This window comes from Canis lupus, chromosome 1 (assembly GCF_048164855.1).
Source record: "Canis lupus baileyi chromosome 1, mCanLup2.hap1, whole genome shotgun sequence".
Classification (NCBI taxonomy): domain Eukaryota; kingdom Metazoa; phylum Chordata; class Mammalia; order Carnivora; family Canidae; genus Canis; species Canis lupus.
Window position 1 is genome coordinate 112,446,251 of NC_132838.1, and position 23,491 is coordinate 112,469,741.

Sequence of the window (23,491 nt, forward strand, 5' to 3'; positions counted from 1 at the left end):
GGGGGCAAAGAAACCAAGTATAGGGATCCCTGGGTGGCACAACGGTTTAGTGCCTGCCTTTGGCCCAGGGCGCAATCCTGGAGACCGGGGATCGAATCCCACGTCGGGCTTCCGGTGCATGGAGCCCGCTTATGTCTCTGCCTTTCTCTCTCTCTCTCTCTCTCTCTCTCTCTGTGACTATCATAAATAAATAAAAATTAAAAAAAAAAAAAGAAAGCAAGTATAGCAATGAACCTGACATGATCTTACTAAAGATAATGTTGATTAATTTTTAAAAATTAAGAAAAAGAAAACCCTGGCATAGTTTCCCAGCACATAAAACGCCTTTAGTATTTATGATTCTTCATATCATCATCATCATTAATGGTCATTGTACTCCATGAGTTTCCAATCTAGTACAGAAAATATATATCCACGACCATAGTTCAAGACTAGGGAGATAGTGTGGAAGATCTCAAATGCCATTGAAAACGGCTTCAATAAATAAATAAATAAAACGGCTTCAAGCCGTAAAAATGTAGGAAGTCATTTCTTTTTTAACATGGGAATGAAATTATCAAAGCAATAATATAAGGAAATTAAACTGGCATCCATTTGAAAGAATGAATAAAGAGGAAAAGATTATTACAACAGTATAAAGACTGCCTCCCCTCTGACCTGTTCTTGAAACATCAGAAGAGGAGAGGGGAAAAAAGGAACACTCATCTAGAACCTGGCTTCTGTCATCCCAAATGAAACAAAGAACTAAACTGGGATGCTTACCTTAAGAGAAAAAAACACTGAGTGGCAAGTGGGGTGGGGTCCTATTTATGACACAAGAGGGTAAGCCCCTCCCCTCTTGTAGGAGAGTACTGGGCACACAGCCTCCCCGTTCCTAATCCCTCCTTCCATGGCAGAGGGCACAGAAGTGCATCACTTGGCATAGGAGTGGAGGTCAGCAGTGCCACTTGCCAACTGCCTAAAAAAAAAAAGACCAGGGATGCCAAGATGAAGTAGTGGAATCCAAAGGGAGGTATCATCAGGAGGAATCAATGAGGGATCTGTGACAAAGGAGGCCTTGGGGGCATAGAAAGATGAAACCTGGAAGAGCAACACCTCCTGAGAGGGAAGTAACAACAGTGGAGCCAGACTCTAAGTCTCTGTCTAGGCCTGACTGGGAACCTAAGCCACACCAGACACCTATCACTCAGCCAGAGCCTGAGCCAAAAGTGACAGCCACAGCCCAGGCAGTATCTAAGACTCATCAGGGACCCAATACTCAACAGGAACCCACTCTGCAGCAAAGACCCCTCACTCAGCAGGAGCCTCTTGCCCAACATGACGCTGAATCCCAGCAGGAACCTAGCACCCACCAAAATTCAGCTTTGCAGAAGGAACTTCTTGCCCCACAGGAGCCTGCACCACAGCAATCACCTCCCATCCACCAGGTGCCCTTTTCTCAACAGGAAGTTGCCTCACAGCAGGCACCTGGGTCAGGAAAAGAGCCTGAAACTCAATGGGAACCAGAACTGAGAGAGGCAAAGGTTGCCCAGCCAGGACCTGGCCCAGAGCAGAAACCTCCAGCTAAGCAAAAAGATGGAACAACACCTCCAATCCAGCCTAGACCCAAGATTAGATCACCTGCTCAGATTGAATCTATATCCCAAGAGAGAATGGGACATTCAGACCCTAAAGCCCAGCAAACAGATCCAGCTCAAGGAGCCAAATCCCAGCAAAGATCTCCGATCGAGTGGGGATTTCTATCAAAACTGCACCAGCTATCCACACAGGGGCCAGCTTCAGAGTGGAGGACATTGTTTGAGTGGGTCACAGATTCTGACTCAGAATCAGATCTGAGGTCTCCATTAAAGAGCAATTTTCCAGCCAAGAGGAGTGGAACAGTGGCCCAGGGAATGAAGCTGGCCTCCAAGGGGAAACATGAAGTGGCATTGGGACACGGTGGGACAACGGCACACGGGAAGAAAACTGGCAGCCAGAGTCAAAGACACTACAGGGACACCGGTGAGTCTGAGGCCAGAGGAACGGGAGCCTTCCAGGGACAGTCATTTATTCAGTTGGGAGGAGGTAAGGACCACCAGTGCGTCAGGCTGGCTCAGGGGATCCCTCAATGGTTCTTCCAGACAAAGATCAACAGCTTCATTTGATAGATGCCTCATCTGAAAGCTGAGGCATGGACACGTCAAGGCCCTTGCAGGAGGTGGGGCAGATATAGGGACTGGCACTTCTTCCCCTGCACCGGGCTGCCTCTCCACTGGGAATTTGGGGGAAATCAGACAGAAACGGGACAGGGCTCTGGGTTAGGGAAGGGGCCAGGAAATGGAGAAGCTGTCCCCCCACCCGACGCCAGTATTCACCCATCAGTCCCCAAACTCACAGCCCTGCGGCACCCTTTGCCTTAGGCACCGGCCACCTGGTGCTGCACATACACCCTTACCCTCTCGGCGTTTCCATCCCCACTAGGTGGAAAATCCAGGTCTCAGCCAGTGACCCTTGAGCTCTCCTGGTCCCCCGGGGTGGGCAGGGACACGCTTCTCTGCCAGGCCGCCCCTCAGAGGAGCCCCGGTCCAGCCAGCACCGATGGCCTGGGGGTTGTCTTCTCAGGAAGGGCGGCGTAGGAGAGGGGCTGCGGGGTCTGCCAACGTCCTGGGCAGGGCGGAGGCTGGGCCAAGGGAGAGCTGCGGGGAGCAGCATCGGAGCGGCCGGCCCCTGGACCCCGCTGGCCGCCAGGGATGCCGTCTCCTCTGACGCAGGCAATGGTGTCCCTGGGGGGATGGGGGGAGGCGGGGGCAGGCTCCAGCTCCACGGCGCTCAGGCGAAGCGGGCACGGAATGCGGGGCTGCCGCCGAAGAGCCTGAGAGGAGGCAAGGCAGCCCCAATCCAGAAGCAGAGGGCTCCCGCACAGCCGTGGAGTCCGAAGGGCCGGCAACGGCGGCCTTGGCCCGGAGGCCAGTCCCTCTCCGAAGGGCTGGGCCATCTCTCAGGGCCGACGAGACTAACGAGGTCTCAGGGTCAGGGCTCCTCATGCGCTTCAGGAGGGAAGGCGGGAGGGCAGGATGGAAAGGGAGGGCCCGAGGTCGGCTATCTCTGCCAAGGAAGACGAAGAGCTGTTTCTCCAGGCTCCTGAACCCAGTCTTAAGGGACGCCCTCCCCACACCGCCGCGGCGGCCCGGCCGCCTCTCCTCCCACGCTCCGTCGGCGGTTGACTGCGTGCGCATGCGCGAGCCTCGAGCCTCTCCCGTTTCCCGCCTTTTCCCAGGCACCCGCCGGCACTCTACGGTAGCTCTCGGCTGGCGGAGCCTTGGCTTCGGGCCAGTGCGCAGGCGCCGGGCCTTCTCCTTCCCCCGCCCTTCCATTCTCTCAGAGACGGGCCAGGCAGAGCAAGGAACCCCCGAGAAAGAGAGCAATAGGACGCAGAGGTCGGGGGAAGAAGACGGGGCTTCCTTCTCCAACGGCTCGCCGGCGGAGCCCCGCCTCCAGCGCTGTCGCCCCTTCCCGGCTTTGAATTGCCGGAGGACCTGGCCCGCCTCGCCCCCCCAGCCCCAGGCGGAGGCTCAGAGGCGCCCCGCTTTCCCCTCCAGCAGGCGGGCCGGGTCGCGTTCTAGGGGATCCCTACTTGGGAAGGTGAGTGGGAAAGCGAGGCTGAGAGCCAGCACGTGAGAAGATCGAGGCTTCCCTTCTGGCGTGACCCCCGCGGGACTCCCCATGAGTCCTGTCCGAAGGACACTTTTCGCCGCCTCCAGGGCTGCATTTTCGTTAGTCACGGGCCCTTTAAAGCGCGTGAGGAGGCGGGGCCAGGCTTGAGGCCCCGGGCTTGGGGGCGGGACCCGGCAGTGGAGAGCGTCCCGGATTGCTCAAGGGGCGGGACCCAGAGAGGAGCAAGCCCAGGATTGGCTGGCAGGGGGCCCGATGGCAGTGTGCGGCGAGGATTGGCCATCCGGGCGGGGCCTGGCGACTGGAATCGGCCCCCGCGTGGGGACGGCGGAGAATTGATGGAGTCTGTCTGGGGAACCGGGGCAGCCAGGGCCGACGGGGCCCTGGCCTCGAAGAGGGCCAAAGAGGACTCCAAGAGCCGTAGCCGCCGGCGGTGGCGAAAAAGCAAAACCAAAGGTGAGCGCGCGGGGGCCGGCAGCAGAACGGAAGGAACCTTGGACATCCTGCGGAGAACTGGGGACGAGTGGACTGACCCACTGCCACGAGAAGTGGGGGAGCCCGTGGGCTGGCCCATTGCCGCCCTGCGAGGGGGTGCAGGGCTGACCCATTGTGAGAATGGGTGATGTGAGAGTGGAACATTCCCCTCAGCATAGAGACCACCGTTCGCCCCGGTGCCGACTTGGGAAGAGTGGCCTGAATGCAAGTCTCCTAGACTAGGGTTCCCGGGCAGGCTTCGTGCTCAATGTGTGACCCTGGGGTCAATTCCTGGCCTCAGTTGTTTCCTACCAGTTTTCAGGTCCCTGGTGCTCATGAGAGGATAATGGAGAGGTTTAGAAACTGTTGCTCAAGGAGGAAGTTTAGAGGGCATTCACTGTCAGAGAAAGGTAGGAGGAAGGGTGCCTCATAGTGGGAAATGCCCCAGTATGGCTCAAAACAGTCCACCGTCCCATCCTTCATTCGATCCATGCATCCATTCCTTGTCAGCCACCTGCTTAGCCCAGCACCACTGGAGCCTAACTTCCTGACCCCCATTCTTTTTAGGACGAGGAGGCCCTGGGTAGGCTTCAGACTACCACACCTTCCCTAGGGCAAAGAAGAGAGGGCTGTCAATTGGGGTCCTAAGGTGTCACATTATTTACAGATCTCAGCAAGCTGGAGAAAGACAGACCAACAGATGCTGCAAGCCTCAGGCAGGGGCACACATTAAGTTCTCCTTAGGTTATGGGTATTTGTGAAGCCAAGGGAGGACCTATGGGAAGTTCAGGGGAAGGAAAGAAACCGAGGTAGCCCCCCAGGCCCTAGAGACACCAGGCCCATTGTTCTCTCTGCTTTAGGCAACATCATCAGCCAAAGATAGAACTAGAGTTGGCTACACACAAGCATGTGTGCGTGTGCACACACGCAGGCACAGACAGGCTCAGAGCTCAGACTGGGACCTGAGGGCATTCACTGTCATACTGCCAGACACAGCCTCAGAAGCAGGACAGCATGCCCAGAGGCAGTACAGACCAAAGTTAAGAATGTGGCCATTGGGGGCCTAGTTGCTGGGTCATAAACTGGCACATTGGGCAACAGGTTTCTTCTTTCCCTGTCTGAACTTTCTGAGCTGTAAAAGGGGCACAATGATAAGACTCCCTGACTTGTGGTGCTGTTGTAAGGTTTGAATGAGTGTAGCATATTTGGCACTGGCACACAGCCCGCCTGCATGAGGGGTAGAGGTTATTATTACTGTTACTCCCCATTAGAGAGCGAGTTCCCTAAGACGGGGACTGCATCTGCCTTGTTTATCCCACATTTTCATAGCCTGATATACCAGGCACAGAGGCACTCAAATATTTATTGAATTAGTAAGTGAAGGAATGTGTGAACTGTAACACTGGGATAATAATAATCGTGCTGCCCTTAGGGTTGTCATGAGGAATCAGAATCCTCTTGGGTGGGGTGCCTTGCACGGGGCTGAGCCAGTCCTACCCACAAACCCATGGGCCCACCTACTCACAAAGGCTCATTCCACTAAGCTCTGAGATTCACCTGTCATTTCCTGAGGCTCAGGAAGGGTGCCACACCTCAGCAGGGTGAATCAGACCTTGCCCCTCCCCTGAGGGCATCCAGGCTGGCTGGAGCTGTCCCTAGTCATCAATTTGATCTTGCCAGTAACCGATGACTCTAGTGTCATTATGATCACCCCATTTCCGAGATGATAATGCTGAGGCTCTGAGGGAGCACGGTCACCTGAGCTTCCTTACCTGGCCAGTGAGGGCAGAGAGATGGCCAACCCAGCCTCCTGAGGGCAGGGTGTGTGAACTCAAAACTGCTCTATGCCCCAACCTTAATTATGAACCCAGAAAGCTCCAGTCACACAGATTCATTCAGCAGACATTCACTGAACATTTACTTGAGTCAGGCCTGGACTCTCTGTGGTGAGGACAGACTCACATTTGACCTGGGGACACAGACATCAATCAAATAATCCCACAAATCAGATATAATTATAAACTGGCAAATACAAATAAACTGGCAAATATTTTCTCCTGAGAAAATATAAGAGGGAGGCTTCCCAGGAAGGTGACATTGGGCCCAAGGATGAGCAAGTGTTGACTACTGGGCAAGGGGGCAGGGAGGCGAAGGGGACAGTGTGGGCAGAGACCTTGAGGCCCAAGGAAGTGGCTCATTACAGCACAGAGGGAGCTCAGCAAGGGAGGGGAGGGCGAGGGGGGCTGGGTGGCAGGGAGCCCAGATAGCACCTGGTTTAGGAGGCCATGTCCAGGATTTGGGGCTTTATCCTGAGAGCAAGGGTGGGGGTGTTGCAGGGTTAGGAGTGTGTGACCAGATTGAAAGTTCTAGAAAAATCCTTTAGCTGCTATGCGGAAAAGAAATTGAAGGGGGCCAAATCAGAAACACAGAAGGACTTGTTACAGTTATCTAGATGCGGGGTCAGTGGAGGTGGGAGAAAAGCCAGATTCCAGATTCCAGAGGTTTCTGTGGGGGCAGAGGGGAAGAACTTTATGATGCATTGAATGGGAGTGGGAAGTGGCCACACACACACACACACACACACACGACCACAGTGCACACAAACGGGAGTATATACGTCCATACACATACAAACACATGCCCGTGCAATCTCACAGGGCAAGGAAAACACACAGATACACTCAGGCCAAGAAGCACAGGCCATGACACATACGTACAAACATGCCTTCAAGCAGACCGAGAAACAGACAAAAGCACAGACTGGGAAAAAATGTCAACACACCCACCCACAAACATCCCGGCCGGCAAACACAAGGCATGACATGCACCCACATATGTATATCTGTGTGAGCCTCAAAGACACTCACACCTGACCACCCAGAGAGCTGCCAGCTTAGACATGATGGCGAGGAGACAGACAGACACACAGACACACACACTCTCTCTCTCTCTCTCTCTCTCTGCAGAAACGCTGCAGGGACCAGCTGAGCCATCCCTGCCGGCCCTGTGACTGTGGGCAGTCCCATCCTCCTCTGCCTCTCACTTTTCTCTTCTGCCAAAAGGGTGATGATGATGATGATGACGGTCCCCACGATGAAATGAGTTACTTCCCGTGAAGCCCGTACAGAACAGTGCCTGGCCTTGGCCCACAGGGTCGTTAGAGCAGTGTTTGCTTTTTTTTAGGCAGACACACTCAGGGCGCCGGCTACACTCACTGTCCCCAACCCAGCAGCCTCCTGGCAGGCTCCCAGGCCTCAGACCTGGCCCTTCCTCCCCCATCCTCCCCGAGTTTCCTTCCCTACCACCCTTCTCACCTCTGCTCAGTCCTCAGGGGCCAGAATCCAGGCTGGATCCAGCTGTCCTGTGGCTCTTTAGGGCAAAGGGCTGGCGCCAGGCAACAGGACCCCTTGGCCCCACCTCTACTCCACTTGTTGCCCACGGGTCTTATGCGCCTGCCTCTGCCCCAGTGCCCTCTGCCTGAGATTCTTGGCAAGTTTCTGGCAACTTCGACATCCCTTCTGGTCTCCACCCAACAGCCCCCAGGGACCTGCCTATAACAGGGCAAAAGGCAGGGCCTGGAATCCTGAAGGCCTCGGATTCAGCCTCTTCCTCACTGCTGCTCACCCAGGCCCATCCAGGCTCCCCCGGCCACCAAGCTTAGCACCATCTCCACAGGCCTCTGTCTGTTCATCAGGTTGCCTGCCCTGGGGAGGGGTGGTCCTCTCCCAGGCTCCCATTCACCTGCTTCTGCCCCCACTCTGACTCTTTACTCTTCCTTTCCATCGTCAGATATTTGCTGAGCACTACTATGTGCCAGACCCCATGATGAGCACTGGGGCCACCCCCTGCCCTAGGGGGCATGATAATCAAAGACGAGAAACAGGGACGCCTGGGTGGCTCAATCGGTTAAATGTCCGACTCTTGGTTTCCACTCAGGTCCTGATCCTGATCAGGGTCTTGAGTTTGAGCCCCACATTGGGCTCCCTGCTCAGCACAGAGTCTACTGGAGATGCTTTCACCCTCTCCTTCCCCTCCTGCTTATTCTCTCTCTCTCTCTCTCTCTCTCTAAAATAAATAAATAAATAATTTTTTAAAGATTTTATTTATGTATGTATTCATGAGAGACAGAGACAGAGAGAGGCAGAGACACAGGCAGAGGGAGAAGCAGGCTCCATGCAGGGAGCCTGATGTGGGACTTGATCCCAGGACTCCAGGATCATGCCCTGAGCCAAAGGCAGATGCTCAGGTGTCCCTAAATAATAAATTAAAAAAAAAAAAAAGAGGAGAGACAGGATTCACCCATAGCCAAGCCAATGACACTGAGGTCTCAGGGCCTCTCATTCATGCAGACCCCTTCCAAAGCCTTGTCCCTAAGTTTGTATTTGTGATCTTATATCTTTTTTCCTAAAGAGCTCTACCTCTACACATATAAGCTTCACAGCTCCATGAAGTCTGGTTCTGTCCCAGGGAACGGGGAGGGGGGACAAACAAACATGTAAACAAATGCATATAATTACAAGTGTGTAAAATTCTAGGAAGAGACACAAGTATGAAAAAAAAAAGAGACACAAGTATGATGGCAGAAAGTAATTGTAGGCGTATGTATCTTAGGTGGGGAGGAGTAGTTAAGGAAGGCCTCTTTGAGGAGGTGACAGGCTGAGCCCTGAAGGGTGAGAAGGAGCTGGCCAGGTAGGAAACACGTGGAATAACATAGGTAAAGTATTTCTTAGAGCTTCAGTTTCCCATATGTGAGGCAAGGATGACAGTCACAGCAGGATGGCCTGTGAAGGGTAAGTGGCAGGTGCCCAGTATGGGAACACCACACAGTAGGACCTGTGGCTCAGAACCCCCAGCTGAGCTTGGCACCACCCTTAATCGGCTTTTGTCCTCTCGGGAGGGACAGGCAGGGCTGACTACCCTCTCTCTCCCCCCAGCAGCTGGGGCCGGCTGTGCCAGGGCCAGCCTGGGGGCCCAGGAGCTGAGATCACTGGGCCTAGGGAGAGGGAGTTGCAGCAGGACTGGGTGAGCAGGGACAGTGTGTTCAGAACTGAGGGTAAGGTTCCTGGCTGCTAAGGGAGAAGAGGGTTGGCAAGCTAGATGCCAGATGCCTCAGTTTCTGATTGTTGAGGAGGGAGTTGAATGTCTGGACTCCTAGACCCAAGGGAGGAAGGGGCTGGGGCCAGACTCCTGGGTTCTAAGGCAGAGGAGCCTGGGACAAGGACTGTCATTGGAGCGGGAACCGGCAGAGGGGGCTGGGAGTTGGGCTCACAGCTCTGTTTATAGCACATGGTTTCCGTGTCCTTTCTGGCTGGGAGGTGGAGCCAGGTGGCCACACCCTGGGCAGGCTCTGTCCCTCCCCCTGGTTTATCGCCCCAGGACTCTACTGGCACTAGCCACACTGCGCAGCCTGCAGCTCAGCCTAGGGGAGCTCAGAAGAGGTCTGGGAGGGGTGAGTGCACTGTCTGCTGAGAGACAGGAATGGCCACGCTATAAAACCCAGGGCCTGGAAGGGAGGGGGAGACACCTTCTGGGGAACAAGGCAGAAGCCAGGCAAGGTCCTGAGTGGGCTTCAGGAGGAAAGAGTCTCCAGAGCACAGAGCGCCATCTCCACCAAAGGGGTGCAAGAGTGGCTTGTCCAGGACCTGGGTGACAGTACAGGGATCCTGGAGGGACGCTCACCAGGGACCCTGAAGTGCGGGAAGTCAGGCCTAGTCCAGAGCAAGCCTTTGAGGGCCATAGCTAAAGGTGCAGCCTCCAGAGCCCTCAGAGCGAGGGAGACCAGCGTAAGTAATGGCTCTGGACCCAGAGATCTGGGTTTGAATTCTGCACTTCCACTTTCAATGCAAGCTTTAGCTCCTTACTGAACAGTCCTGAGTCTCAGTTTCTCCTGTAAAATGGGGATGCTACCGGTAATAATTGAAATGTGAACAGAAGCAGTCTGGTTCTCAGGGTTAGCAAGCACTAAATGAGCAAACACACAGAAAGTTCTTAGCGCAGGTCTGGCACAGAGTGAGCTCAAGGCTAATGGCAGGGATGAGGACAGCTGGCCCGTGCAATCCAAACCAAGTGGAGAGGCCTGAAGGCCAGGGGATCCAGCTGAGGAATGGTGGAACCAAGTTTTGGGGATCCCACAGAGGAGCAGGGAAGCACCCAGAACTTAGGGGGGTGGTTCCACAGTCAGATATGAGGGACCAGGAGGGGGCAGGAGTGACTCCTCGGTTTTAAGTAAGGCTAGAATTACAAACTGGGATCAGGGAGAGAGTTGGGCTTGAGACCGGGGTCCTAGGACACCACCAGGTTGATGGGAATGGATGGGCTATGGGCTGAGCTCTCCCAAATACTGGTGGAGGCGAAGAGCCTGTGGATGACGCCTGAGGCCTGAGAAGGAGATAGGATGGGGGCCTGAACTGGGTCCTGAGAGAGGGCATCGGGTAGGGTTCCACACCTCTCAGAATCTGAGTCCTGGGCCCCAGGAGAATAAGTGGAGATGGATACCTGAATTATTGGGTAATTCTGGAAGGAAGCAGAGAGTTGGATAGACTTCTGGGTTGTAGATGAAGCATGGAGTTAGGAAACCAGTAAGCGTCCCACACAGGAGCCCGCAAAGAGAAGAGGGGTCTGGGGCCTGGACTCTTGGGTCTGAAAAAGGAAGATCCTTTTCAGGGGCACCCTTGGTCCACTCCTGCCTAACCTAATAGGGGCTCCCCACTTGCCCGCAGCCTCGCGGCTCACACAAAACATGGACCTGCGCACGATGACACAGTCGCTGGTGACTCTGGCAGAAGACAACATGGCCTTCTTCTCGAGCCAGGGCCCTGGGGAGACCGCACGACGACTGTCCGGCGTCTTTGCGGGTATTCGGGAGCAGGCGCTGGGACTGGAGCCAGCCCTGGGCCGCCTGCTGAGCGTGGCGCACCTCTTCGACCTGGACGCAGAGACGCCGGCCAATGGGTACCGCAGCCTGGTGCACACAGCCCGCTGCTGCCTGGCACACCTGCTACACAAATCCCGCTACGTGGCCTCCAACCGCCGGAGCATCTTCTTCCGCACCAGCCACAACCTGGCGGAACTCGAGGCCTACCTGGTCGCCCTCACCCAGCTCCGTGCCCTAGCCTACTACGCCCAGCGCCTGCTTGCCACCAACCGGCCTGGGGGGCTCTTCTTCGAGGGCGACGAGGGGCTCATTGCTGAATTCCTGCGCGAGTATGTCACTCTGCACAAAGGCTGCTTCTATGGTCGCTGTCTGGGCTTCCAGGTGAGCCCCCCGCCCCCCTCCTCCGGGCCAACAGTGAAGGCACGTGGTGGACCCTGACCTGTCCCGACAGCATCACCGAATAACCACAGTGATCAGTATCACCAAACTCCAGAAAGAGTAGATTCAAGAAAGGGGAAGCGGTCTAGGGCTCAGACGGCTGCACCGGGGGTCTCAAACTTGTGGCCCCTGGGTCGATTCTACTTTGTAATAAGAAATCTGTAACTTGGTAGCTCTTTCCGCCAGGATCCCCACTGCTCCCTTCCATCCTACACTCAGGGGAGAGTCGTTTACCCTTTGCCATGACCTCTCTGGCCCCTGAAATCATTTGAGACCCCTTAGGAGGGGAGTGAGTATTTTCTCAAAGACCCATTTATAAGAGCACACCCCATCTAGTCATCCGCACTGAAGGCGTGGGCAGGAGGGAGGGTGCCACTGCCACTTTACAGAGGCTCAAGGGGCTCAGGCCACAGCTGCTCAGCTAGACCCCAGTCGGCCTGGGCTTTCTTCTGGCTCACCTAAAGAGCTGTAGAATCAGGGTTTTCAGGCCACAGAAAAGGCCAAGGAGCACTTCTGAGTTGGTGAGAGCAAGGAAGACCTAGCGGTGGCCCCTCTCCTCCCAGACTCAGGGCCCTGGCTGCCGGGTGCAGGTCTTCCACCCTCTGCCCATCCTAACCACCCCCAGGGGGTAACTGCTCACCTTAGCACTGAGAGGAAAGCAGCCTCGGAGCCTTTGGACTCAAAGTAGTTAAGGATCTCAGAACTGGGGGGAGGGGGGTCCTTGGACTCAGAGCAGAGGCCGAACTTGTTCCTGTGTGAGGTCAGTGCTGGGTCACCCAGGCCCCAGCCACATCAGGGAACCCCCGCAGGAGTATCTGGACCTGCGTGACACTGCAACCCTTCAGATCCTCTCTGGGCCTCCCCATCCCCACTCCAGGTGAGCTTGGCAGTTTCTCAGCCTTCATCCCACCTCACCTTTCCACACTTCCCTACAGAGCAACCTGTCCTCACCAACCCAGCCTGGGAACTTCCCTTCACCTAAGCTGACCCCACAAATATTGATCAGCCCAGCTGGGCCAGCTGGCTCCTCCCTGTGTCCGGGCCATGACCTTAGAGTCACGGGAGAGAGATCCTGGGGCCAGAGAAGCCAGCATTCCAGTCAAAATGGCCAGGCACCGCTGTGCTCTCTGGCCCACTGGGCCCCTGGCCAGGGGCAAGGTCATGCTTGACAGCTATTCTCTGAGGGCCCAGCTGCTATGCTGCCAGACAGCCCCCGCCCCCAAAATGTCAGCTCCCATAGGCAGAAGCCTCTGGTATGTGGCTCCAGCTCAGCCCCCTACTCCGCACCCCCCACCCCATTCAAGCCTCCTACTGAGCACACAGTAGGATATATAGGCCTGTTGTGGAGTGAACAAAGCTGGCCCTTGCCCAGCTTCCTGTGTTTTTTTTCCCCCTCTGATCTGGTCTCCCTATTGTCTTTTCTTAGCCTGCTGAGCTCCTCTCTCAGACACAGTCTCCCCTTTAACTGTCTTTCTGCCTCAAGATCTCTGGCCCTGTCCATCTTAACCATCTCCTGTCTGTCTTCCTGCTGCCCAGGAACTGGTCCCCGTCCGTCTGCCTGGCCTCGTCTCTGTCCTCACTGACTTTCAGGAAATCCCTGCACCTTCCTCCCAGCCTTCTATGGCTCCACCCACATCTGGAATAATATATCCAAATGCCTCAGGGCTTGTGAGAGCTCCCTCTGCTTCTCTCACCTTGGCCGCTACCCCTTCCCCTGGCTCAGTGCTCCAGCCACACGTTTTTCCCCCGCCAAGCACAGGCTGCCTCAGAGCCTTTGCACTTGCCATGTCCTCTGCAGGGAGCAGCCTTCCCTCCCTTCATCTGGACCCCTCCTCCAGTGCTCCCCAGATAACCATCTAAGCAGCCTGACCCGAGTTGCCAGTCTATGTCCCTTCCACTTACTGTTTTTCCAAAGCATTGGTCATGAAGCATCATATAATATATGCCTTTATTTGCCTATTGTTGGTCTCCCCTTTGACATCAGCTCCCCGAAGGTGCCTAGAGCAATGCCTGGCACATAGCAGGAGCTCACTAAGTGTTTGTGAATGACCATGTCTCCCCCCAAAGCACGTCTCTGCCCCTCATTCCTGCCTGCCTCCAGTCCCTCCTGGGCAGTGGGTGACCTAGCAGCATCTCTCCACAGTTCACACCGGCCATCCGGCCATTCCTGCAGACCATCTCCATCGGGCTGGTGTCCTTCGGGGAGCACTATAAGCGCAATGAAACAGGCCTTGGTGAGTCCTGGCCAGGTCCTGCCTGTGGCCTCACCTCCTTTCCTGTCCCTCCTCCTCCTCTGATTCCCACCCCCTCCACCCCGCTGGGCTCCCTGACATCCCTCCCAACCCCTAGGTGTGACCGCCAGCTCCCTCTTCACCAGCGGCCGGTTTGCCATTGACCCAGAGCTGCGTGGGGCTGAGTTTGAGCGGATCATACAGAACCTAGATGTGCACTTCTGGAAAGCCTTCTGGAATATCACCGAGATTGAGGTGCTGTCGGTAAGCATGGGGCCTGACGAAGGCCCTACCTGTTACAAGATGGGCACACAGAAGACCCAGAGACCCAGCCCAGCCCATATCAGGCATCTGCAGGGCTCCAGGCCCAGGGACAGCCTGTGATGGCAAAGAAGGGATGAGGGTGGGGAGGAGGGCGGGGAAGGAGAGAAGGCTTGAGGGCAACCCCTGCAAGCAGCTCCTCCCAGCACCCCTCGGTTCCCTCCCACCAGTCTCTAGCAAACATGGCATCAGCCACCGTGAGAGTAAGCCGCCTGCTCAGTCTGCCACCAGAGGCCTTTGAAATGCCATTGACTGCGGACCCCAAGCTCACAGTCACCATCTCACCTCCACTGGCCCACAGTGGCCCGGGGCCGGTCCTTGTCAGGCTCATCTCCTATGACCTGCGTGAAGGACAGGTAGGAGACAGCCCTCCCACAAGTGCCCTCCCACCTCCCACCACTTACACCTGCCCCCCAATCCTGTCTCTCTGAGCACATCCCCTTGGTGGGGTGAGCCCGGCAGGCTGCCCTGGCCTCACCCATACCCTCCTCCCTCACCCCCCAGGACAGTGAGGAGCTCAGCAGCCTGGTGAAGTTCGAGGGGCCCCGGAGCCTGGAGCTGCGGCCACGCCCACAGCAGGCACCCCGCTCACAGTCCCTGGTGGTGCACATCCATGGTGGTGGCTTTGTGGCCCAGACCTCCAAATCCCATGAGCCCTACCTCAAGAGCTGGGCCCAGGAGCTGGGTGTCCCCATCGTCTCCATCGACTACTCCCTGGCCCCTGAGGCCCCCTTCCCCCGCGCACTGGAGGAGTGCTTCTACGCTTACTGCTGGGCTGTCAAGCACTGTGCCCTCCTCGGTGAGCCCCCGCCCCTCACTGTCACCCACTCCCTGCTCCTGCCCCAGCCCACTTCAGCCCCCACCCCGGGACTTCAAGGGGGGTGAGCCATGTATTCCCTCAGGCCTTGGCCTTACGCCCCTAGGGCCTGCCCTCCCATCTCCTACCACCCAGCGCTGCCATCTGTTCACCCCCTCTTGCTCCACTGCTCCCCAGATCTTCTGTCCCAACCACTTCCTTCTTTTGCTTCCTGCTCCCCAACTCTAGTCCTGATGCCCCATCCCCCCATCTCTTCAGCACCTCTGACCTTTTGTTTCTCCTCCTTTTTCCACCCTCTTGTCCGGCACCGGCACCGCCAGCCTCCTGGCCCACGCCCCAGCTCATTCTTTCAGCTCCTCTGACCTCCTGCTTCTCCTTTTTTTTTAATCTAGATTTTATTTATTTGAAAGAGAGAGACAGAGATAGCCGCAGAAAGCACAAGCGGGGAGGAGAGGGACAAGCAGATTCCACGCTGAGCAGGGAGCCTGACATGGGGCTGGATCCCAGGACCCCGGGATCATGACCTGACCCAAAGCCAGACGATTAACTGACTGAGCCACCCAGGTGCCCCTGACCCCCTGCTTCTGACCTCTTCAGAGGCAAAGGGCAAAGTGGCAAGGCGGCACAGGGCAAGGCACAGGCCACATCCCTGGGGCACAGGGATGTGGCTTTTTCGCATGGTCAGCTGAACCCTGCCCTTCCATCCCCAGGCCTCAGCTGCCCCTGAAATGGGCCCTGGTTTCCCCTCTCCCACCACCTGTCCCCCTAAGCTTCTGACCTCCAACCTTCCCAGAGCTTCCTAATCTCCACATCCTCAGTAGGCTTGATCCCCTTTACCATTGTCCCCCAAGCCCCTCCCTCAGTTTGCCATCTCTAAAATTGCAGTTGGCTAGACCTTGGGCTCGGGGGGCCCCCATACCCCACCTCTGAGAGTCCAGTGCTCCTGGCTCAGAGCTTGAGTTCCTCCCTGCGAGGCTGATCAGGCCCCCTCCAACCCAGGCTCGACAGGGGAACGGATATGCCTCGCAGGAGACAGTGCAGGTGGGAACCTCTGCTTCACCGTGTCCCTTCGGGCAGCAGCCTATGGGGTGAGGGTGCCAGATGGCATCATGGCAGCTTACCCGGCTACGATGCTACAATCTACCGCCTCACCCTCCCGCCTTCTGAGCCTCATGGACCCACTGCTGCCCCTCAGCGTGCTCACCAAATGTGTCAGCGCCTATGCTGGTAAGGCCAGCACACACAGAGCTGGGGGCCCGGGGGAGGCTTGGGTGCTTGAGTCCTGCAGGGACGGGGCTAGAGCCCAGGCCCCTGGGACTCAGGAAAGGAAATCTGAGACTCCTTGTCCCTGCTGAAGCCATCAGATCTTCTTGGGTCCCCAGGGGCACAGATGCCTGAAGTTTCGGGTGTTGAGCTGGGCCTCAGCCCTCCACATATATTCCACAGGTGGAGAGACAGAGGACCGCTCTGACTCAGACCAGAAGGCACTGGGCATGATGGGGCTGGTGCGGCGGGACACAGCCCTGCTCTTCCGAGACCTCCGCCTGGGTGCCTCCTCATGGCTCCACTCATTCTTGGACCTGAGTGGGCACAAGTCCCATACGAATTCAGTGCCCACGGCAGGTGAGTGAAGCCCCTCCCCTCACACACCATTCCAGGTAGACAGCAGGGAGGGCCTGGCGCACCTGAAGTCCTGGGTGAAGAAAGGGACTGTGCCCTGGGGTGCTCATGGGAGCAGAGATCACCTGGCTCTAACCCCTTATTTATCCCCAGCAACTTCGGCACAGCCTTGATTTTCCACAATGCCCCTCATCCTAGAATTTCCAGGACTTCCAATCCACCAGCTCATCTCAGAACTCCCAGAACTATACGAGTTAACCTTCCAAACAGCCCATCCCACAAAAAGAGTGTAGAAATAACTCAGAAGGCCTATGACATGTGCCGATTTTCAATCCCAAGAATGCCACTCAAATCCAGCCCTCCCAGATTCTTTCCAGACTTTTTTTTTTTTTTTTTTTTTTTTTTTTTTAATGAGGGAGAGAGAGAGAGAAAGACAGGCAGAGGAAGAATCAGGCTCCAGGGAGCTGGATGTGGGACTCGATCCCGGGTCTCCAGGATCATACCCTGGGCTGCAGGCGGCGATAAACCACTGCGCCACCGGGGCTGCCCTCTTTCCAGACTTTTAACGTGGGGGGAACACCCTACTCTGGGGCTGGCCTAGGAACCTGGACTTACAGAGATCAGCAGATTGGATAGACCTTGGTGAGTGGAAGAGGTTCCCAGCCTGGGGCGGGTGGCAGGATCCTCATGCAGCCAAAAACCACTAACAGCCAGGGATCTATTATTTTTCCCCACCATTTTTTAAAAACATCTTAATGATTTTAAAGTACAGCCAACTCATTTTCTATCTCCAGCAAAGCAACAGTATTTTCTGAATAATAGTGCATGTTCAAAAGTAATACCATTCCTATTCAGAAAATTATTCCAACTGAATATGTTTTACTTTAACTTTTTTAATTTTAGGGTATTCAAATGGATGCAAATAAATACAAAAACAATCAAAAGGGATTTGAACCATGGGCCACTGAACACTGGAGCTTTCCTTGTACAGGTTAGAGGTGACAAGTGTAGCTCCTAGAGGCACATGGGCCAGTCTAGCAACTTACTGTAGTAGAAGTTCCCTGGTTGCCAGGTGACAGGGGCCAGGTACATATCTGTGAGCCTTCTTTGCTCCTCCATGAAATGAGTACAGTAAGAGTACCTACCTACCTCATGAGGTTGTTGTAATGATTTCATGCAACTATTTGTGCCAAGCACCCAGCACAAACCTGACACAGAGTAGGTGCTCCTAAGCAGATGCCAGCACCCTGACAGGCTGTGCCCCGTGACTCCAGTCAGTAGTTCTCTTCCAGTGACCCTCTGGGTCACAGAGCACTTATACAGTTGTTCTCATATTGTCTTGCATCTTACCTTCATGAATTTATAAAGATAAGTTAAAAAAAAAAAAAAAGTGAAAAAGGCAGGGTCCTGGCCCTAGTGGTAAGCATCATGGATCTGATAAAATTAATGGAGCTGAGACCAAAATGAGCGTTCCATGTGGGACAAGGCACATCTTTAGCATCATTGGAGTGATAACAATATGCCAGATCACTCAAAGGGAAGGGATAAAACCCAAGAACACAAAGGAACTGTGGGGAGATCTATGTGGCTGCAGGTGTGGGATCCCTGAGGACTTAACAGGCTCCCTAGACTGTCTTTAGCTTCCCACGACCTGGCCTTGTTCAAGCTGTGTGGGCTTGCTCACCCCTCCACTTGGATCTGTTCACACCCTCTGTATTGAGTGGCCCTAACAGGTTGGCTAGCCGTCATTGCTGGGGTCAGGAGGCAGCCAGAATGTAATGTTACTAGGCACCATAAAACATGATAGCATGTGACTTCCCAGGGGGCAGCAGTACTGCATCCCACCCAGTCCTACATTTCCTATGAGGTAAGGACTATTTTTATCCCCTCTTTGTACAGAGGAGGAAACTAAGGCTCCCAGAGGTAAACTGACTTACATTTAACCCTCCCAGTGACCACACACACCCTTCCACCTCCACCGCCAGGTGACTCCTCCCACCTCCCCCTTGGAGTTGTAGCCTGGGGCACTTGGGGCTCCCCTCCCCTCCCCAAGGATGGATTCTGGGGGAACACTCTGGCTCCGGAGCCCTAGGACACAGCTCCTCCTGCAGAGGCCACTGCCCTTCCCGTGACCTTTCTTGCCAACCACCCTCACACCAGCCCACAGAGCCAGGCTGATCTATGGCCCAGCCTGGCCACCTGACCCTGCTCCTCTTGCAGAGCCGATGCGTCGCAGCGTGTCTGAGGCAGCCCTGGCCCAGCCTGAGGGCCTGCTGGGCACAGACTCCCTCAAGAGCCTGACACTCCATGACCTGAGCCTAAAGGGCAGCTCTGACACATCAGAGACCCCTGAGCTGTCGCTGTCTGCGGAGACACTGGGCTCCTCCACACCCTCCAACGTCAACTTCTTAGTTGGCCCAGAGGAGGCCCCCGAAGAAGCCGCCAAGACGCAGGAGTTGAGCGCCAAGGACAGAGGCTGTGGCGCGCGAGCCGCCTTCCCTGAGGGTTTCCACCCCAGGCGCTCCAGCCAGGGCTGCACTTGGATGCCCGTCTGCTCCTCGCCCATCGTCAAGAACCCCTTCATGTCGCCGCTGCTGGCGTCTGACAGCATGCTACAGAGCCTGCCGCCCGTGCACATTGTGGTGAGCGCCTGGGTGGGACGGGGCCCCGGGCGGGGAGCGGGGGGGGGGGCACGCAGGTGCCACCGGGAGGAATGGCCCACAAGGGGAGGGCTGGGGGCACAGGGGGGGCGCATCGGGGAAGGGGAAAGGGGCGGGATGGTGGGTTTGGGGCGGGGGAGAGGCTGGGCTGAGGCTCATTCTCCGCCTCCCCGCGCCATCCCGCAGGCGTGCGCGCTGGACCCCATGCTGGACGACTCGGTCATGTTCGCGCGGCGGCTGCGCGGCCTGGGCAAGCCGGTGACGCTGCGCGTGGTGGAGGACCTGCCGCACGGCTTCCTGAGCCTGGCCGCGCTGTGCCGGGAGACGCGACACGCCGCCGCGCTGTGCGTGGAGCGCATCCGTCTGGTCCTCACCCAGCCCGCCGCGCCCTCCTCACCGCCCCTCTGAGCCCCAAGCCCGAGCCGCGCCGCGCGGGGGATGGGGCTGCGGGGGGCGGCACTAAAGGCCTCTTGTTCCCTCCGAGCCGGCCTCCGTGATGAATGCGCCCCGGGGTGGGCGGCGGGGACCCCCGCGAGGCTCCCGGCCCGTGCGGCCCCTCCCTCGGGCGGGGCGGGAGGGGCAGACTGTGCCTTAAGGTGGGGGGCGGGGATGGTCGCGGGGTGGGCGGGGGGCGGGGAGGCCCCGAGAGCCCAGACCCCGGCCTGGGGGAGGGGGCGCACACCGACCAGTCTCCGAGACAGCTGGAGCTACACTCCACCATTGCCTTCTAGTGCTGCTGCTGTGACCGCCGCGGGGTCGGGGGCCTGGCCCTACCCGGCAAGTCAGTTGTTTTGTTCCTTTGTAAATAAAAGTATTTAATTAGTTTGGCCTCTTGCAAATAGGGACGGGTGTCGTCCACCAGGGGGCAGCATCAGACTCTGCTGCTGGGATCCGAGAAACCCGGCCGGCCCGTAGAAAGCTGGGAGCCCAACTTCTGGTCTTGAGGAGGGAGGGGACTGCGGCCCCAGATTCTTGGATACAGAGGGATTGGACTCCCCTCCTAACACAGACCACCTCCCTTTCAGACAATCCAGGTGACTGCCAGAGGGCCCTGGGTTCTCAGCTATTTCCCTTTACAGACCCAGCCCCAGCACCCACCCACCCCCAAAAAACCAAACTCCCTAGAGAACTGGAGCAAATATAACAGGAAACCAGAAGCAAAGCTGGTCACCCCAAATACTGGAAGCCCAAGCTCTGCCCAGCTGTGACAGTCACTCAGTCCCTCAACCGAGACTCTGCAGCTCTTGCCCTTTTGTAGACCTGGGTTTGGAGCAGAGATGATTTTTTATCCAGGGCCTGCCCTCAAGGGACTCAGGGAGCGTGGGCAGAGCGGCTGAGACACAGCCAGTCACAGTCCCCCCAGGCTCCATCTGTGGTAATCAAGGAGGGCTTCAAAGCGGAGGTGATCTGAGCTTGACCTTAAGGATAAGCAGAAGTTTGCCAGGCAGAAGAAACATGCAAAGTTGTGAGAACCAGTGGGCAGTTAAAGCCTCCACCTGGCCAAGAGGTCTGGTGTAAAGTGGGAAGTGGCCTGAGAGGCCTGGAGCAGTCAGCAAGAGCAGATCCTGAAGGGCCTGGAGTACAATCTGGGCTATAATGAGAACAGTGGGAGCCACAGAGGAGCTTTGAACAGGAGAGGGCCAGGATCAGTAAAGGTCCTGAAATGGCCTGCTGGGACACTGGGGAATAGACCAGAAAGGGCAAGACTAGAGGTAGAGGAAGCCAAGGAGGCTGGGGACAGGGAAGACAGGCCTGAGCTGGGGAATAGGGAATAGGAGTAGGAGCCATAACTGAGGTTGAAGAGGACTCCTTGAGGGCAGAGCAGATGTTACAGGAGAGCAAGGGGGTGAAGGGGGCACTCGGGCCTAGCCACGGAAGCGTGTAGACAGTGAGCTGTCTTTACTGGGAAGAGGCTCTGGTGTGTACAAGGTGGGTGTTGGGGTTCTGAGAGCTGTTTTGCACATGGAGAGATCAAAAGGTCTCTGCGAGACAATCCAGGGGGACATCTGGAAGGCAGCAGGGGGCAGGAGAGCAGGCTGGGTGCTCACTTCTGGCTGAGGGACTAGAACCTTTCCAGAAAGAGTAGACAGGTGGGATGAGCCAAGGGCCAAGACAGAGCCGTGAGGATGACAGCCCCCAGTAAAAGGATGGGCAGCAAAAGGGGACTCAGTCCTGGAAGGTTCTAAGGAGTAGCCGGAGAGAGAGGAAGCTAACCATGAAACAAGAAAGATGTAAGTAGAAGGGATTTCAGGTGGGAGGGCGGGTCTGGGTCAGATGAGGATGGAAATGTTATCCTCACCAGGGAGCAGGTGGGACCTTGGTGACCTTGTCCAGAGCCATTGCAGGGCCATGGCATGTGGGCAGCCAGGCATGGAGGGCTGAGGAGGGAGCGGAAGGTAAGATATTTAGCCAGTGGGTAGCACAAGTGTTCAGCTGTAAAAGGGATGAGAAATAATGCAAAGGGAGCTTGATGTAGTTGTGTGTGTGTGTGTGTGTGTGTGTGTGTGTGTGTGTGTGTTTAGAGATGATAGAATATGTTTTAATGCTGCCAGGAAAGGAGGGGGGAAGAAGGAGAGGCTGAAGATGCAGAAGCACAAGAAAAGTCTCCTGAGGGGCTAGGAACAGAGGGACCCTCATCTCAGAGGCCCTCTTTCACCCAGCAAGTGACTTCAGAGCCAGGGCTGTGATGGGGGACGGAACCATGGCCCAGAACTGTCCCTGAAGGTCCTGTTGCCCCTGAGAGCTCATAGGACCCCTTGTTCATCTCTCCCAAAACAGTCATCCACCCACGAACCTGCCTCTTATTTCCTGTCCCCATCTCAGGGACGGCTCTTCTACCCCTGTACCCCAGGCCAGAACTCTGGGTCTTGTCCTGGACAGCCCCTTGTCCCAAAGCCCATCAAGCCCCATATCCTGTTGTTTCGGCCTCCTGAACCCTCTGCCTTATTCCCTCAGTCTCTGTCCTAATCCAGGCTTCATCTTCTCCTGCCTGTATCCCTGCCCAAGCCACCTTCTGGGCCACTGGCATCCAGTCTCACTTCTCCAGTTCTGGCTCCAGCTCTGACCTGGCTTCCCACTACCACCCTACCCCAGGACAAAGCCCAAGATGCCAAGGCTGCCCTTGTGCACTTCTTCATCCTCTTCCAACCTTACAGTTACCCCATCACAACATGGACGTGACGGGCCTCCTTCTTGGGCACCTACACACAGTAATACTTTGCTTGTGCCGAAACACCCTCCCACGTGCTCATCTCCTTTGCTTGGCACCTCCTGCCCCTCCAGGATCCGGTCCCAATGTCCCCTCCTCTGGAAGCCCTTCCCTGTCCCAGCAAAGCCAAGGACAGCGATTGGCTGGGACACACCCCTGCCCATCAGCGTGTCTGTCCTCCCGTCTGACCCGGGATCCTCGAGGGCAGGGCCTCGATCTGACTCATCTTGGTCACCACCATCGCCCGGCACAAGGCCTGGCACACTGGAAGCCTCGAGAAACGTTTAAGTAATAAGTGGCTGGGTGTGCGACGAGCGAGCGAGTGAGTGGCAAGAGAAGGAAGTGGGAAAGCCAGTGAGTGGGAGAGACAATGAGGCCAAGCGAGACTGAACGGACGGGTGTGCAGGCCGGGAAGGGGCAGAGAGAATGAGGCTCGGGGCGAGAGGCAAGGCACGGAGAGGTGGGTGTCTGGGACTCCGTTTCTCCATCAAAGCAAACGCGCGGTCGCCCGGGCTCAGCGGCCCCGTCCGCCTCCAGCCCCACCAAGCCTCGCCGTTTTCCCTCCGAACTGTCTCCAGAATCCCAGGACGGGGCGTGCTGGAAAGGCCTTACCCACCGGTCCCGCGGAACCCGTTTCCCTCACGAGCAGCTCCAGCCTCTGCGGTGCGCCGCCGGAGTCCCACCCCGCAGGTCCCCGCCTATTGGCTGGCTGGCGGAGACTGGCGTCTTCCAGAGCCAATCGCTGCCCGACATAGGCCGTGGGCTCCGCCCACCGGGGAACCTGCTCCTATTGGTCAGGGCGGTAGGAGGCGGAGCATCTATTGGCTGGACGATAGTGATTGACGTCATGGGTGGCTTATCCCAGCTAGCCGCCGGAGGACCGTGTCACGCCCGCCTCTGGAAATACGCCGAGCGCTGCGGGCGGAGGGCGTGGTGGGCTGCGCGGGGTCCGGGAGCGGCCGCTGGCCTCGTCCCTGGGTGTTGAGGGAAGATGGGGACCTGAGAAGTCCAGACTCCTTGGTCCCGAGGGAGGAGGGACGGAGGAACCTAGACTCCAGGGTCCCAGGAGCATCTGAATGGTTGGATCTTGAGGGAGGTGGGAACTGGAAACCCTGAAAGGTCCGCGTGTAGGGACGGGGACACCCAAGAGGCACTGCCCTGGCCAAGGATGACAGATTTGAGGTTTAAGATTTTATG

General features: G+C 56.6%; 1 protein-coding gene and 2 long non-coding RNA genes across 23 annotated transcripts in view; 1 reads left to right on the forward strand and 2 right to left on the reverse strand.

The window, feature by feature from the left end:
- LOC140604607 (uncharacterized) overlaps positions 1-23,008 on the reverse strand; it is a 110,713-nt gene extending 87,705 nt beyond the window's left edge. For 2 of the 15 annotated variants that reach the window (XR_012007435.1, XR_012007433.1), the window contains exon 1: positions 2,435-3,877. This is a non-coding gene — a long non-coding RNA (uncharacterized lncRNA). Of the gene's footprint in view, positions 1-657; positions 2,164-2,434; positions 3,909-7,439; positions 9,397-22,910 lie in introns of those variants that run through there. The other 13 variants (XR_012007443.1, XR_012007429.1, XR_012007441.1 and 10 more) reach the window with 11 other exon arrangements.
- LIPE (lipase E, hormone sensitive type) lies at positions 847-19,908 on the forward strand. 7 transcript variants are annotated; one of them, XM_072775737.1, is made up of 11 exons: positions 3,674-4,107; positions 7,092-7,188; positions 10,845-11,380; positions 13,581-13,671; positions 13,787-13,932; positions 14,160-14,345; positions 14,494-14,788; positions 15,806-16,033; positions 16,253-16,429; positions 18,647-19,068; positions 19,273-19,908. In XM_072775737.1, the coding sequence occupies exons 3-11, from the start codon at positions 10,865-10,867 to the stop codon at positions 19,492-19,494; spliced, it is 2,283 nt and encodes a 760-aa protein (XP_072631838.1). In that variant the 5' UTR covers positions 3,674-4,107; positions 7,092-7,188; positions 10,845-10,864; the 3' UTR covers positions 19,495-19,908. The 7 variants fall into 7 exon arrangements, with proteins under 7 accessions (XP_072631816.1, XP_072631809.1, XP_072631838.1 ...); XM_072775715.1 differs by lacking the exons at positions 3,674-4,107; positions 7,092-7,188 and adding an exon at positions 847-2,001; XM_072775708.1 differs by lacking the exons at positions 3,674-4,107; positions 7,092-7,188 and adding an exon at positions 851-2,064.
- Positions 13,367-22,904, reverse strand: LOC140604643 (uncharacterized). The gene is made up of 2 exons (XR_012007459.1): positions 15,731-22,904; positions 13,367-15,194 (listed from the first exon to the last, which is right to left on the reverse strand). It is a non-coding gene; the product is annotated as an uncharacterized lncRNA (long non-coding RNA).
- Positions 23,009-23,491: the final 483 nt, after the last annotated feature.

Excerpts from the sequence above, each read along its gene's own strand:
- LIPE (XM_072775708.1), top strand. The coding sequence starts at position 1,074 with ATGAAACCTGGAAGAGCAACACCTCCTGAGAGGGAAGTAACAACAGTG. Across the intron at positions 11,381-13,580 it reads GTCGCTGTCTGGGCTTCCAG|TTCACACCGGCCATCCGGCC; the intron begins GTGAGCCCCCCG and ends ATCTCTCCACAG. Across the intron at positions 13,933-14,159 it reads CCGAGATTGAGGTGCTGTCG|TCTCTAGCAAACATGGCATC; the intron begins GTAAGCATGGGG and ends CCCTCCCACCAG.